A 16,135-nucleotide genomic window follows, 5' to 3' on the forward strand; every position below is an offset into this window, starting at 1 on the left:
ATTAAAAACTATTTCAACCAAATACAACAGCTGGACTTACTGACATCTTTTGAAAACATAAATGGAACAGACAAATTATATTTATCTGATCATTAGATTTGGGATTGATTAAACACTGATGTCAATTATTATTTCATTATTATTTATTTTTCACCTTCAGAAACTAGATGTTTGTTAATTAAGTTTCCATTATTTTGAAGACGTACACTGAAGGAAGTATGCACAGATGGAGAGGACATTAAATTTCATATACAATACTCCAGTCAGGCTAGAAGCAACACAGTTACTCATGGTTTTATAGTTGTTAATGCTGACTAAAGGACTCATGCAGATTTTTATATCATTGTCCCTTACTTTACCTAAGTTTTAATTTTTCCGTAATTAAAGGTTCAATCAAGAGCTAGTGAAAATTTATTCTAGTTTCCTTTCTATTGCTTTTAAAAACACCATGACCAAAGGCTTTTTGAAATGAAAATGATTTAGGGAGCCTTACACATTCTCAGCACAGTCCATTGCAGAGGGAAGTCAGGACAGAAACTCTACAGGAGTAGAGGCAGGAACCATGGGAGAATGCTGTTCACTGGCTTGCTCCCCATAGTTCAACAATGCTTTCTTAAATTAGCAGGATGACCAGCCCATGGGTGGTACCACCCACAATGGCCTGGGACCTCCAACATCAAGATCTATTAAGAAAATGTTCTCTAGGCATGCCCCAAGTCCATTCTGATGGGGGAAATTCCTCAAATGAGATTTTCTCCTCTAATAAGAATATCTTGTTGACAAAAAAAAAAGCACAAAATACATGGGAACTAGTCAATATCAGAATGCAACCAAGGCTGCAGCATAGTAAAGGAACAGAGTGCTAAGCACAAAGGCATCTTTGATCTCTTGCAACTTACTTCACTTCTTCTTTCAGTGACTTGTTTTTATCACAATCATGGGTCAGTCCTCTTCTGATACATCTCAAAATGAAGACCATGGATATTTGGAGTCAAGCTTCACTGCATATTTTAAGACTATTAAAACAGAAAACAAAATCGTTTCTCAGGAAACCATCAATTTAATAGAATTTCATCTGAAAAAGGGAAACATTTATTGGGCAAACTCTGTAATCAATGCTACATTAAAAAATATTGATGACATCCCAATCAACATTGCTGTGACAGGAGAGTCTGGAGCAGGGAAGTCCAGCTTCATCAATGCCCTGAGGGGGGTTGGACACGAAGACGAAGGTGCAGCTAAAGTTGGGATAGTAGAGACAACTATGGAAAGAACTCCATACATACACCCCAAAGTTAAAAATTTGACTTTATGGGACATGCCTGGCATTGGAACTATAAAATTTCCGCCAAAAGATTATCTGGAGAAAATGAAATTCCAAGAGTATGATTTCTTCATTATTGTTTCTGCCACACGTTTTACGAAACTTGAACTAGACCTTGCCAAAGCAATCAGATTCATGGGAAAGAATTACTACTTTGTGAGAACTAAGGTGGACATTGATTTAGACAATGAAAAGAAATCCAAACCACGGACCTTTGACAGAAAAAAGGTGCTACAGCAAATTCAAAGTTACTGTGAGAATGCGTTTAGTCAGAATAACATGGATGCACCGCAGATTTTCTTGATTTCTAACAATGATTTATCTAGCTATGATTTTCCAGTCCTGATGGACACGTTGACAACAGATATTCCTAATGAAAAGCGCCACAATTTAATGTTTTCCTTGCCTAATATTACTGAGACAGCCATTGACAGAAAGCACAAGTCTATGCAGCAATTAATCTGGTTGGAAGCCTTCAAGGCTGGAATTTTGGCTAATGTTCCTGTAGCGAGCATCCTCAGGGATGATGTGAAAAAGCTGAAGGAGAAGTTAAACCACTATCGAAACCTCTTTGGAGTGGATGATGAATCCCTGGCATTCATGGCTAAGGATTTCCAAATGCCCGTTGGACAGCTGAAAAAACTCATTAAATCTCCTGATTTATTAGAAACCAAGGAAGAAGAAACATTAGAAGGAAAGCTTTTGAAATATTTGAAGACATCTGTCTCGGCTAATGGTGGGCTCCTTGGTTTAGGTCTTTACTTTTTAAAAGACTTTTACTTGCAATTTTATTTAATTGATGCAATTACTGAAGATGCCAAAGTTCTCCTTCAAGTGACATGCTCAAAAAACTAGTTCAAACTCAACTCACCCACAGCCACTGACCATGACAACATCAAACAGTTAATGCCAGGGAGTCATTGGATGAATTCCCTCTATGATATCTTCTCTTTACAGTGTAAAGAGATCAACCCACTACCACCATGGGAAAACTAAGGGTTATGCGTGTTAATATGTCAGATCCTGACAATACCCAACTTCAACTCTCTACCTTCCTCTCTATCTTTCAACTCCACATGCACACATGAACACACACATACACACACAAAAAAAAATACACAGTACATAAAGCACTTTCCATGCCAATGCAGATATAAGAAACAGAGCTCAAATTCCAGAATCCACATAAATGTTGAGTGTGTGCAGTGTTCACCTCATACTTCCATACTCAGAAGGCAGAGACAGTGGAACCATGGAGCAAGCTGGATGCTAGAGAGTGTGTACATCTGTGAGCTCTGGGTTCAAATGAGAGACCCTGCCTTGATGAAAAAGACAGAAAGCGATTGAGGCCTAACATGAGCCTTACATCTCAACACACATGTGAACATGCATGAGACATACATTTTAAATATAAAGTAAAAGAAGACTCATGAAGAAAAAAAATCACAAATCTTAGAAAGTACAGAGACTTAAGCTCTCCTCAAGGTTATACAGGCAAAAAGCATTCTGTGGAAGTGGAGATTTCGCAGCAGCTGAGGTTCCTGCAAATCATGCAGGGGGCTCCATGGCTGAAGCTGTGGTGAATCATTTCCTTGCTAGGATGGGCTTTTCAGGGATGCAGCTGCCTCTGATTGGTCTGTGTTCCTGTAAGTAACCCTCACTCTAATAAACTCACTCATTCACAAACTAGACTAGAATGATGTTTCTTTTGGTCTTAGACGGGGTGAATAGACACTTGTTTGTGTCTTCCCTGGAAAATTCATACAACACAATTGATGCCTTGAACAGGGACAGAAGAACCAAGGAGGAGTTGAAGAGGCCTGGTTGTCTTATCCTTACAATGGGTGCTGACATATGGAAGTGAGACTGCCCATGTGATCAGCCTCCTCAATCCCATACCCAGTCATATCTAAATAGAAACCAGACACAAAAGGGTAGATCTGAATGAGTTATTGGGACTACAGAGAATCCTATGCATTGTCTGCAGTGGTGTATACATGCAGCCTAATTGGGGATGGGTGATGTCCTAGGATGGTAGGTGCAGTCTTAAAATGGAAATTTGCATGGATAATACCTGCAGGTGAAGGTCTTAGGTTGCCCAATGCATTGTCATTGTATGTAAAACCCAAAGCAAGTGGAGCCCAGGTTGCTAAGCTATCCTCATGTGCTTGCCCACCTGAAGGGGATGACAGAGGGCAATAAAAAGTACTAATAAAACTTTAATAAACTCACTGACTCATTAGACCTGACATGGGTGGAATCACTTCTTTAACTTGTCCTCAGTGCACTTCTGTGGTCTGAAGAGACATTTCTTCATCTCTTCCTAGGAAAAGCAATATAATAAGACAGATGTTTTAGCATAAATAGCCATTGTCCCAATTCAGAATTTGGTGTCACAGGCCCTAAGAATAATTTTTACATTGTCTTAGTTTGTAGATTCAATTGATATCCCTCAGATTAGAATACCAGCCATTTGTAGCACCTCTTTTGGACTCTGGGAGAAATCTCTATGGGGCAGGTACCTGGAGTGGTTTTGTTAGGTGAGTATGGACTTTATGTGAAATATAATTGAGCTTTTGAAGACTCAGTGTAAGTCAGGGCTATTTGGAAATGTTCCAAGAATAATGTGGTCCACAGGAAACTACAGCATCACTTTAGACTGTTTAGAGGCAGATGTATTTGGAGCTGCAGTGAAGTGATGGTCCCGAGCTCAGGGGTCCGTGGGTCCTAGCACTTAGGCTCATATTCACTCCTTAAGGCTCAGGAGAATATAGATCACAAACACACAGGTCTGTGACTCAGACATATGGCTCAGTAGCTCATTTCAGGAGAAGGGATGTGATAATAACTTTGTCCTTGGGAAACAGCACAGCATTGACATGGCTCTAGCAGAAAAGAGATGCTCCAGAGACTCACACTTGGTAGAACAGGATGCTATTCCAACATGAGTCACAGTTGTCAACAAGATAGCATTGCAGACCCCCCGGTGATGAGGCAAACTGCATTAATGACTCTGGACTCTGGGATAATAAGTCTGGCAATAACAAGGCTCTGTAAATCCAGGTGATAAAGTAAAAGAAAATTAAGCTGGAAATGACAGGGTGCAGCTGGGCCTTGGGGCTTGATTTCATGAGGCGGTGGTCAATTTAGATGCCAAGGGTTCTGTAGAAGAGAAAGGTAATTGTTCTTCTCATGGGGACTCGTCTTTGAGCAACTCCTCAGTCAGGTAAGATGGATGATGACTGTTCTTGTCCAGCAGCCTGCACAGCACTCTCCAATACCGGCCACAAAGCAGGAAACTTTCTGGTCGTACCAATAGTTCTCTATGTCCTGTGACCAAAGCACATGGTATCTTCAGCAACAGAATCTACCATCAGGTTCTGTTGAGAAATCAAGAATAACAGCAGTAGCCTATATTGTTTTTAAGCTTCTGGAAACTTCCTGCTCCACAACTCGGGGACAGGTATCACACACCTGGCACTGAGTTTCCGTTTGATAACACCAATAGCTCTTCTTGGTTGTCAACTTGACTGTGTCTGGAATGAACTACAATCCAGAAATGGAGGCCACATTCGTGAGAGATTTTACACTGGGGTTGAAGTGGGTGAATCCACTTCTAGCGTGGACCTTTGAGATAGAAAGACACATGCCTTTAATCCAAAGCTTGAGGAGGGAAGACATGCCTTTAACATAGGCCATACTTTATGTGGAAGTCTATTTAGAGACATAGAAGAAGGAAGCTCTGGCTCTTGCCCTCAGCAGCTGCAGCAAGTGAGAGAGTGGGCCCTGCACTTCACCTGGGCAGCACAGTTGAGCTGACCGTGTCGGCAGGGGTGCAGGTAAGCTGCTCCTGAAGGCATGAAAGGAAGAGAGCCGACCCCCCTGCCAACATGTGGTAGGATGGGTGTGAGAAAGACACCCTCCTCCCCAGCCCACCCCTGCCCCTTGCCAACTGCGGTAGTTGCAAGAGATGGGCCCAGGGTCTCTAGAGTGGGAGAGCTAACCCTGCCCCTCATGGGCTGCAGAACATGGGAGAGTGGGCTCTACACCTTGCCTGGGCAGTACACTGGAGCTGTTGAGGATGAAGATGAGCCGGCTCTGAAGGCATGAGAGCAGGAGAGCTGACTCCCACTCCTTCGTAAGCCTCCTACAGCAATCACGAGAGCAGGTCTGCACCTTACCTAGACAAAACAGTCGAACGGGCTCTGGTGGTGTGTGTGCTGGTGAACCAAACCGGAGGATGAGAGAATGGGAGAACCAGCCCCGCTCCTTGCTGCCTGTGGCATTGAGTGCGCTAGCCTGGGCAGGGCTGGAGAGCTCACCCCAGTAGTGACAATGACAGAAAGCTGGCAGCCTGACCAATCCAGCTACCACCCAGGCTCAGAAGCAGGGCTATGAGTTAGCCCACCCCCAGCATCCACCTCATCTATGAACTGTAGGAGCATGTGAAGGGGATGGACCTACAGATCCAAAACTTTAGGAGCTCCAGGACACAGGACAACAACAGGCTATCTGAGAGGAGTCTCAGTGAGGGCCCGCTATCAAATCCAGCAGAAGCCAGAGGATCAGCCAGACCAATGACTCTGCAATGAACACTAACAAGTAAAGATGTATGGACTAAAGGGTACATTGTGTGACTCACTGGGCTGCACTACGGCTTCCACGCTGAGTGTTTTTGGTTTTGGTTTTGGTTTTTTCAGTTTATTGTTTTTGTTTGTTTGGTTGGTTGGTTGGTTTTTGATTGTTCTTTTAAATTTTGTTTCGTTTTTGGGGGAGGTTGCAAGGGCAGAGGGCAGATGCAAGGGGACAGGGAGATGAGTGTGATCAGGATGAATAATGTAAAATCCATAAAGAATCAATTAAAAGTTTTTAAAAAACTTAGCTGTCTCTAACAGTATTCCATCCCTTGTCCCCCAACCCACCCCTCCCCACATGAGCCTCCTCTTCTAGTCCCCACTCATTTCCCTCCACTCATCCATAACTACCTATCTCCATAGCGACTACAAGTTTGTGCTCTAGCCAGCAATGGATGAGGGTTCCCATTACTCCATATCCTCACCAGCATGAGCTGTCACTTGTTTTATTGATCTGAGCCTTTCTAATGTGTGTAAAATGAAATCTTAAATAGTTTTGATCTGCATTTCCATTATAAATAAAGATGGTGGATATTTAAGTGTTCTTTAAGCCATTTGAGTTTTCTCTTTTAAGAATTCTGTTTAGATATATACCCCCATTTTTAAAATTGTGTTATTTGTTTTCTTGATGTCCAATTCATTTTACTTCTTTACGCATTTTGAGTATTAGTCCTCTATAGAATGTGTAGTTCTTAACCATGTTTTCCATTCTGTAAGCTGCTGCTTTGTCTGAGTGACACTGTCCTTTGCCAAGCAGAAGCTTTTCAATTTCATGAGATCACGTTTATTAATTGTTGGACTTAGATTCTGTGCTCAAGGTGTTCTATTCAGGGAGTTTTCTCCTGTGCCAAGGAGTTCAAGGCTGTTCCCTACTTTCTTTCTACCAGTTCAGTGTATCCGGTCTTATGCTGAGGTCTTTGATTATCTGGAGTTGAATTTTGTGCTAGGAGATAGGTATGGATCTATTTGCATTCTTCTACATGCTGACATCCAGTTCACCAGCACTATTTGTTGAAGATGCTATCTTTTCTCCAGTATGTATTTCTGGCTTATTAATCAAAATTCAAATGTCTACACATGTGGGATTTATTTGTGGCTATTCACCTCAATTACAGTGATCAACATGTTTGGGATTTTTTGCCAATACCATGTTGGTTTTTTTACTATAACTTTGTAATACAGCTAAAGTGGTCCCAATGACCTTTAAACAGAATCCCCTAGGACCTATCAAACCTTCACACCCCACCTCAGACCTACATAAAACCAAAGTCACGCCAGGCAGTGGTGGTGCATGCCTTTAATCCCAGTACTCGGGAGGCAGAGGCAGGCTGATCTCTTTGAGTTCGAGGCCAGCCTGGACTACAGAGCGAGTTCCAGGAAAGGCTCAAAGCTACACAGAGAAACCCTGTCTCGGAAAAAAAAAAAAAAAAGCTGGGGATGAGGAGGTCTTTGAAGAAGATGATACAGGCAGAGTGTTCATTTGTGAATGGATTTGGAAATAGAACTTAAGTCTGTGAACTGATTTGATATGGGTGAGTTAGACAGAGGAGGCTCCAGGGTGACAGCAGAAGCTTGCCATCTCCTTAACTGACAGTGAGGTCCATCAGACTGTCATGGGAAGCCTTGAACTAAACAGGTTTGTAGAAAAAGGAAGATTAAAAAAATCAGAACTGAGCTAATTAAACAGCCTTTCCATAGGAAGGAGAAAAACTGTGGTCCTAACTACAGAGCTAGAAGAACACTTGGGGAATTGAGTCAAGGACCTGTGCCTAGAAGGTCTGAGTGGTCCAGCCCTGAAGCTTGACTCAAGCAGGGGGGTCACCTGATGCAGGGCCATAGAACCAGGGCGGTGCCCCAGGGGCACCTCAGCCTAAGCTGGAGGCTGGGCATCAGCTGACTTTCTGGGTAGCAGGGCCAGAGTAGGGCCAGGTGCTCCACTTCCCCAGCACCCCTGCCCAGGTCTCCTCATGGCTTGCCTCCCCCATCCCTCAACCCTGCTCTCTATGGAAACGGTCTAACAGCACACAGCAGGTGGATACCTAAGTGCACATCACTCTGGACCACATCTGTGAGGATGCTTTCCTCCTATTCTTCTCCTGGGACCTCTTTAGATCTATCTGAAATGTTCCTGGCTCTCCATTCTGAGTCCTGCAGCAGCTCACACACCGAATGTGTCTCACCTGCTGTTTTGCAGAAATAGGAACCTGAACATAAGATCTTGTGCATCTGAGCAAGTACAGGCACTCGGCACTAAGGGCCAACCCTCGGGGGCTTCGCTTTGTTGTTTGTTACTTTGTTTCCTAATTTAAGTTTTCCAAAGTTTCCCGTAGTCCAGACCAGGCTAGACCTCTCTATGTAACCTAGCCTGGCCTTGAACTCTTGATCCTCCTGCCTGTGCCTACAAATGCTAGTGTTAATGGCATCAGCCACTGCACTTACCTTTTAATTCCTGTCCTCCCCTTGAGACACTGGAGTCCTTTTCCACTGGGGGGAAAAGAAATTTAAACTTAAAATTGCAATTTGGTATTTAGGGAGGAAAATGAAGGGACCTGTACATTGTTTAAGTTTAAAGGTCCTAACAGGGGTGATTGGGGGACATATTTTCTTTTGGGTTTGTATGTTAATCAGTAATTTGGGTTAGTACGTTGTTTTCATCATTGGAAATCAAAATAATGGAAGTTTGCTTTGTACTGCTATATTTAATAGCCAGAAAGACAGTACAGTGTGTCTGCTACCGAGTCCAGCAAAAAATGATGGCAATGACTGAGAATCTAAATTTCAAATCTGCTGGAGAAAGATGCACAGAGAGCCTGTGAATATGTGGTGCAATAACACTGCTTTGTGGGACCAATGTCCACTGAAGCAGAGAGGTCAGGGGAGAGACTGGCTTTAAAACTCCAGAGAAGTACAGAAGTCTGCCTGCTCCTGGGCTCCAAAGTGTAGCCTTGCTAGCACTGTGGCCTAAAGCCTGCAGATCTGGTATAGCTGTTCTGAAACCCTCCCCTTACTCCCCAGGGCCCCACCCCACCCCATTTCTGCAGACAGTTCACCAGCAGCTGTGATCCTTCCTCTTCCTCTTCAAAGGGAGACACAAGATCGGTAACACATTCCTTAAAATAAACATCTTTTCCAAAACCATCTGTATGTCATTCCAACATCAAGGCCATATCTGTAAGATGCACAGGGGACATTTGGAGGACTAAGATATACTGCTTCCGGTGATGGAGAGCTCACATTTTGTCATAACTGTGAGCCAGAAAGATAATGGGTTTGGGAGGGGGTTGTTTTGTTTTTGTTTGTTTTAGTTTTAGTTTTAGTTTTAGTTTGTTTGTTTTTTAGCCCACACATGAGATCTGTAGCTCAGGATTCAAGTCTCCAACAGCATCTCCTCCTGTGCTTTCCCTACTTACACCCTTATCAAAAACTCTCAACAGTGGTTCAGCAGGAAGAGAAGAGTGCCAGTCACATGGCTCTCAGAGGCAGGAAAGCTGCCTGAAGCAGGGCTCAGCTAACTCAGCTGAAAAGGAGAGCCAGGGCGGTAAGGAAACAGGAGTCATTGGAAGCCAAGCTGGCACCGCCCCAGAATAGTTGGGAATGCTTTCTTAGAAACAGCTCAGGAAAATTGGAGGAGTTGAACTCACTACCGAATAGCCTATTAGATTTAGAAGCTTAGACTGAAGGCTCCATTTTTTTTTTTAATTGAGTGAATCAGTGAGATGTTAGTAGAATTTTCCAGTCTTGAGATCTATAATCATGCCAACATGTAGAAGCTGTATCTTCAATGAAACTGAACTACAAATCATCCTTTCTCTAATCTTTCTCCCTGGCCTCCTCTCCTCCCCCCACCCCCCACCCCCACCCCCGTATGTGTGTGTGTGTGTGTGTGTGTGTGTGTGTGTGTGTGTGTGTGTGCGTGCGCGCGCGCACATGCTTGCTTGCTTTCACACACTTGTGTATGGTCTGTCACTGTGTGGCTACGGCAACAGATCTTTAATGATGACTTTTTTAGACGTAGTAATCAGCAGCCTTTCTGTGCATATAATGCTATAACAGTTGGAACTTTGGGTGCTGGACAGACTGACACACTTGCTATTTGGTTACAGATCGGGAATAAAGCCCAGTGTGGGGACTAAAACCATCAAGGCTGGACGGCTTTGAGTCATCACTGTCTTGTCCAAGGGGGAGATAATAAATGGCCAAACTTCTCGTTTAGAGGTTTTAAGTAGGGGGCTGGAGAGATGGCTCAGAGGTTAAGAGCATTGCTTGCTCTTCAAAGGTCCTGAGTTCAATTCCCAGCAACCACATGGTGGCTCACAACCATCTGTAATGAGATCTGGTGCCCTCTTCTGGCCTGCGGGAATATGTGCAGACAGAACGCTGTATACATAATAAATAAATAAATCTAAAAAATAAAAAAAATAAAATAAAAATAGAGGTTTTAAGTAGGTTTCCTTTTAGATATGTAAAACACTGGCTGCTAAATTTGGTCAAATTTGGAAGCATCATAGTAAATTACACTTCATGAATTAAATTAAATGCCACACATTGTAGTGGTATTTTAAGTGTGCCCAATTAGATAATTTTTGAATAATTCCATTTTAAGTGTTTGCATATTATAAAATACTATCATGTATTGCTCTGAAATATAAAGGCAGTAAATACTGTAAATCCCAAAAGTGAAAATAAATATTCAAAGCACTGAAATAAACATTCAATAACAACATCCCCAGGACATGTTCACAGACACCTCTTTATATTTTCCTGCCTGGTCATGAACACTCACATACATGCTCACATGTGTTTTCTGTGTATGAGACTTTCAATTCCCTAATACGACTACAGTTCTCCAACTATGACTATGGTTAACATTGATCTATAGTTTTTCACCTTTTGTTTTTATGGTTCAGTTTTCTCATCAGTTTATGCGATTTGATATTTAATGTGAATGAGCTGGAAAAATTGTTTGTTTTCAACTTCCTAACATTCTTTACTGTTACTTCCTATTTACTTGATATTGTCTGCTTATTTGTTTGTTTGTTTGCTTGTTCTTGACACTTGGTCTCCCAGCCCTGAGGTCACAGGTGCACTTGGCCATGACTGGCTTCATTTTCTTACACTGGGCACTTGGGATTTGAACTCAAGTCCTTGTGCTTGCTCAGCAAGCAGTCTTATCCACTAAGCCAAGTTCCTCCAGCCTTTATTCATAGTCCTTAAAGCCTCTAATTTGAGTAATTATTCATAGCATAGCTCAGCAAGTAAAGGGATTTCAATTGGGTTTTTGTTTGCTAGTTTCTTTATTCTTGCTACATTGTACTTATTGCTGTTCCCCCTCCCCCTTTTTATATAAATCCAAGTTAAATTTCTTGCTGTATTTGTCTTCACGTTCTTTTGCTCTTTGAGTCTTCAGTTACACTCATAGGAAAAAAAATCCCGAGTCACATTGTTGATTGCCAGTGTCTGTGTTTCTAACAGAGACTGCTTGTCCCTTCTTCATCCTATTGTGCTCCAGTGTACACTTTACACTCATTCCCTAAGCTCACCGTGCTCCAGTGTACACTTTACACTCATTCCCTAAGCTCACTGTGCTCCAGTGTACACTTTACACTCATTCCCTAAGCTCACTGTGCTCCAGTGTACACTTTACACTCATTCCCTAAGCTCACTGTGCTCCAGTGTACACATTCATCTATTCCAGTGTTCTATATTTTCCTGTTAATACGTATGCTTGTAACCGGTGCTGCATGGAACTCTAGATTGGTGGGGGTTTTATTTAATTTTTTCAGAATTCTGTACATGAATACTGTTCTTATGTGATTTCCACCCCTCATTCTCTCCATTCCAACTCACCCTATATCCTCCACTACTCCCTCTCAAATTTATAATCTCGACTTCTATTACCACACAACACACACACACACACACACACACACACACACACACACACACATTCTACTGAATTTGCAGCTGATGTCCTGGTTTTCTGACTCTTACAGTTTCTCCATCTCTTCTTCTGTGATTTTCCCCTGAGTCCTAGATGTGATGGATGCCTTGTAGATGTATCAGTTGGGGTTGGGTATCCCAGTGTCACTTGTTCCCTGTATTGTCACTTGTTCTCTGCATTGTGACTGGTCGTGGACCTCTGTACCACCCCTTGACATACACTCAAAGGAGTCTATATCCTACTGAGGAGACACTTGTTCAGCCACGTTCATTGCCGATCTATTCACAATAGCTAGGAAGTGTAAACAACCTAGATGTCCTTCAACTGATGAATAGATCATTAAAGAATGTGGTGTGTATATAAATTGGAAATCTTTTCAACTGTAAAGAAACAATGAAATGATGAAATGTCCCAGTATATGGATAGAATGGGGAATGACTACTGAGTGAAGTGACCAGACCTAGGAAGACAGATGCTATTTATTCTCTTAGCTGTGGGTTCTAGCTGAGAATCTTTAGATTTGAGTGTATAATCTGAGATAATTACAGAAGCAATGAAAACAGACAGGGACCATAGGGAAGGAGGGAAAGATACTCTATAGACGAGGGTGGTCGGACACACACGCTGTGAAGAAGGAAAGGGGAAAAGCAGGAGGGGCTTTAACTGGGGGCAGGGCATCGCAGAGGGAGAGGGAAGACTGAAGGAGAAATAACACTAAGGCCGTTTGAAAAGCCATGGGGGAATATATTACTTTACAAGCCTACTTTAAAATACATATGTAATATATATCTATAAATAATGTGTATAAATGTAAATGCACATATTTTAATGGAAGCATGCAACATGGAGTGATAACGCTCCCAAGAACCAAAGACTATCTAAGGAAAATCCCAGTACGGGGCATGGGAAAACTTTCTTTGACTTGTCAATCAGAGGGTCCAGAAAACCACCGAAACAACCCAGGCTATTGCCATCGCCCTTGGGGGCCTCCCAGAACTTGGTGATAAGGCCCTATTACTGAAAACACCTTGGTCACAGGACTTGGAGGAATCCATCTGGAATTGACCTGGAAGCCTCCCCACTAGCTCTCCCAGTATCAGATGCTATGCAAGGTGCCAAGGGGGAAAAGCAAGCAATGGGCCTTACCCCACTGGAGCATGATGAGAAGGAAAAGAAACTGACCTTTGGTGTCATTTACCCAAGAGTGAGCCTGATTTGTCAGAACAGATCTGCTGTCTCCTCTGACCTGATCCCTTGAACAAAGGCTATCATGTTTATTCATCAGTACAGCAAACATGATACTGTGGAGGAATGGGGGATAATCAATCTTTACAGCAGCCTCACAAGCTGGGGGAGAGTATTCTTTGGCCCTATTAACTCAGAACAGCACACAATTTCACAATCAGATGTCATCAGTCTATACCCACATGTGGCTTTCAACAGTTTACTTGGGGAGAGGGACACTTTTCAATACCCCACTGTTTTCAGCAAATGGGCTTAGGTCTAGCCACTGCACTTTAGGCATACTTACATTGTCCTGAATCAGGGATATGAATGGGTCACAAAGGAAAATCAGGGAACAAGTTCAGCATGGCTTCCAAAACATAGTAAGACTGATTACATTGTTTTTCTTAAAGATCAGCTGGTTCTGACCCAGTAGAACACTCAGCATGTAAGAAGAATGAGTGCATACTCTTAAGTGATCTCCAAGCACATTATTAACTTGGTTCCAGGTCAGGTGAAAGTTTGATTTGTAAAGACAGCATTTCTCAGAAAAACCATTCCCACACAGCTGTAAAGCCTAGAAGCCACAATGACCAGCCCAGCAAGACGTCCCCAATGATGCAGTGGTGACACTTTACATTATCAAAGATTTTAATTGGACTTCAGTCCCATTCATAGAAAGGAATTTATGCCTGGTACTGTAAACCTAGACTACTATCCATAATTGGAGAGGTTATAGACACTAGAGAAGCACTTATTACTGCATTTTCATAAATCATCATGGCATTAACTGTATTGGAAATTCTTATCCTTATAACCACAGATAAAAGTAGCTCTCACTCTTCATCAACGAAGCCTCTTTTTAAATTTAAATTTATTTAGAATTTTATACATGAGCAATGTATTTATATCAATTCTATCCCTCCTTTTCCCCTTTCAAAGTCATCCCATGATCTCCCCAATTCATGACTTCTTTAATTATTGTTGTGTATATAGACATAAGTATATGTACATATACAACCGACAATGAGTCCATTTAATGTTGCTTCTATGTAGATGTATTTAGGGGTGACCATTTGGGATTGGATTCATCCAGTGATGGATAAGTATACAGAATGTATATAGGACATGCTGTTTTAAACACAAATATATCAAATTCCATCCATAATGAGCAATTGAACAAAACAGACATTCTTCAAAAGAAGCAAAAATGTCCAATGAATATCTGACAATAACATTCAAAATCTTTAGCCCAGAAAAATGCAAATCAAAAACTACACTGAGGAGCTGGAAAGATTTCTCAGTGGTTAACAGAGCTTGCTCCATAATTGTGATGACCAGAGTTCACATCCCAGCAAGCATGTAACAAGCAGGGCAGACGTCCAGGAAATGCCTGTAACACGAGCACTGAGTGGATCCAGAGACAAGAGGATTTCTTGGGGCTTGATTATTTCTAGCCTAGGAGAGAAGTAAGACCCAGATTCAGGGAAACCCTGTTCCCGAGTAATATGCACCAAGTGGTGGCAGAGGAAGCCAATGACTACTTCTGGCTTCTGCACACACAGGCACCCAGCGGCAAACAATGCTATCCACCTCCCCCCGAAAATAAACACAGTAACTCTTAAAACACAAACTCCATTGAGATTCTGTCTCACTCTAGTTATTAATCAGCAAGGGTAAAATCACACAAATGTCAGAGAGGAGGGAGGCGAGAGGGAAGGAACACCCAAATGTTGCTGGTTTGGGGGGAGTACAGGAATGTAAATATTAGTTCTACTCCCATGAACAATTATAATGGTGGTTTCCCAACAAAGTAAAAAGAGAAACAATTAGACACTTTTATATGAGAATATCTAGCTTTCCCAGATGATTTGCTGAAGATACTGTCTTTTCTCCTGTGTATATTTGTGATGCCTCTGTCAATATTCCATGGTTGCCTTTGTTTCTGGTTCCTCTATCCAGTTCCTTGGCCTGCATTTCTGGGAGTGGGTTGGTTGCTTGTTTGTTTTCTCTGTAATACCAGGCTGCTTCTTGTCACTGTGGTTGCATTCTAGGTAGTTCATGGGTATTATGATGCATCCACGATTGCTCTTCATTCAGGATTGCTGTGGTTTTTTTATAGGTCTTCTGTCCATCTGTGTGGATTTTAAGGTTGGTTTTTCTCTTCTATGAAGAATGGATGAGCTGGGTTTTTGGAGGCTAGTGCCTATGGTGGGACACTTTTTGCAGCCTTGGTGCAGGGAGGAGGGGCTTGTACCTGCCTCAACTGAGTGTACCAGGCTCTGTTGACTCCCCATGGGAGACCTTGCCTTGGAGGAGATGGGAATGGGGGATAGGTTGGGGAGCGGCTCGGGGTGGGAGCAGAGAGGATAGGGAAATCTGTGGTTGGTATGTAAAATTAATAGAAAATCTCTTAATTAAAAAAATGGAATTGGAATTTTCATGTGTTGCCTTGTACCCAAAGATCAGGTTTAGTGATACAGTTATTTTCATAGAGCTAATTCTCCCACTTCATGAGCACAGAAGGTCTTTCCATCTTCTAGCGTCATCTTTAATTCCTTTCTTCAAGTTTTTATTGTGAAGGTCTTCGGTCTCCTTGATTATGCTTATGCCTGGGTGTTTGTATTTTAGTTAATTTGATGGGATAGTTAATTAGTTTAGTTAATTTAGGTAATTCCACCCTGATTTATTTCTTAGGAAGTTTGTTACTGGCATGTAGAAGAACTACTGATTTTTTGCGTTGATTTTGTATTCTGCTACTTTGCTGAAAGTGCTCATTGCTATGTTCTGTGTTAGTATGCTTTTTAATACATAATCTTGGCTGCATATGGACCAACATGTAGATGAGTTTGTAAGATTTTTATCTATATGTGTGTTCACGTCCAGCCAAGCTTACACAATATTGCAGATTGAACCCAGGGCCTTCTTCATCCTAGAAGCATTCTACAAACTGTGGAACTCTCCAGTGCACAGGTAGATGATTTTTATTAAAAATAAAACAGAGCTAAATAA

General features: G+C 42.1%; 1 protein-coding gene across 1 annotated transcript; it reads left to right on the forward strand.

The window, feature by feature from the left end:
• Positions 1 to 937: 937 nt before the first annotated feature.
• Positions 938 to 2,179, forward strand: LOC131896085 (interferon-inducible GTPase 1-like). The gene has a single exon (XM_059246677.1). It carries the CDS (start codon positions 938 to 940, stop codon positions 2,177 to 2,179), a length of 1,242 nt encoding a protein of 413 aa, XP_059102660.1.
• The last annotated feature ends 13,956 nt before the right edge of the window (positions 2,180 to 16,135 follow it).

The sequence above is a fragment of the Peromyscus eremicus genome, chromosome 19 (assembly GCF_949786415.1).
Source record: "Peromyscus eremicus chromosome 19, PerEre_H2_v1, whole genome shotgun sequence".
In the NCBI taxonomy this organism is placed as follows: domain Eukaryota; kingdom Metazoa; phylum Chordata; class Mammalia; order Rodentia; family Cricetidae; genus Peromyscus; species Peromyscus eremicus.

What these genes read in the sequence shown, in the direction of transcription:
- LOC131896085 (XM_059246677.1), top strand. Translation starts at nt 938, where the DNA reads ATGGGTCAGTCCTCTTCTGATACATCTCAAAATGAAGACCATGGATAT.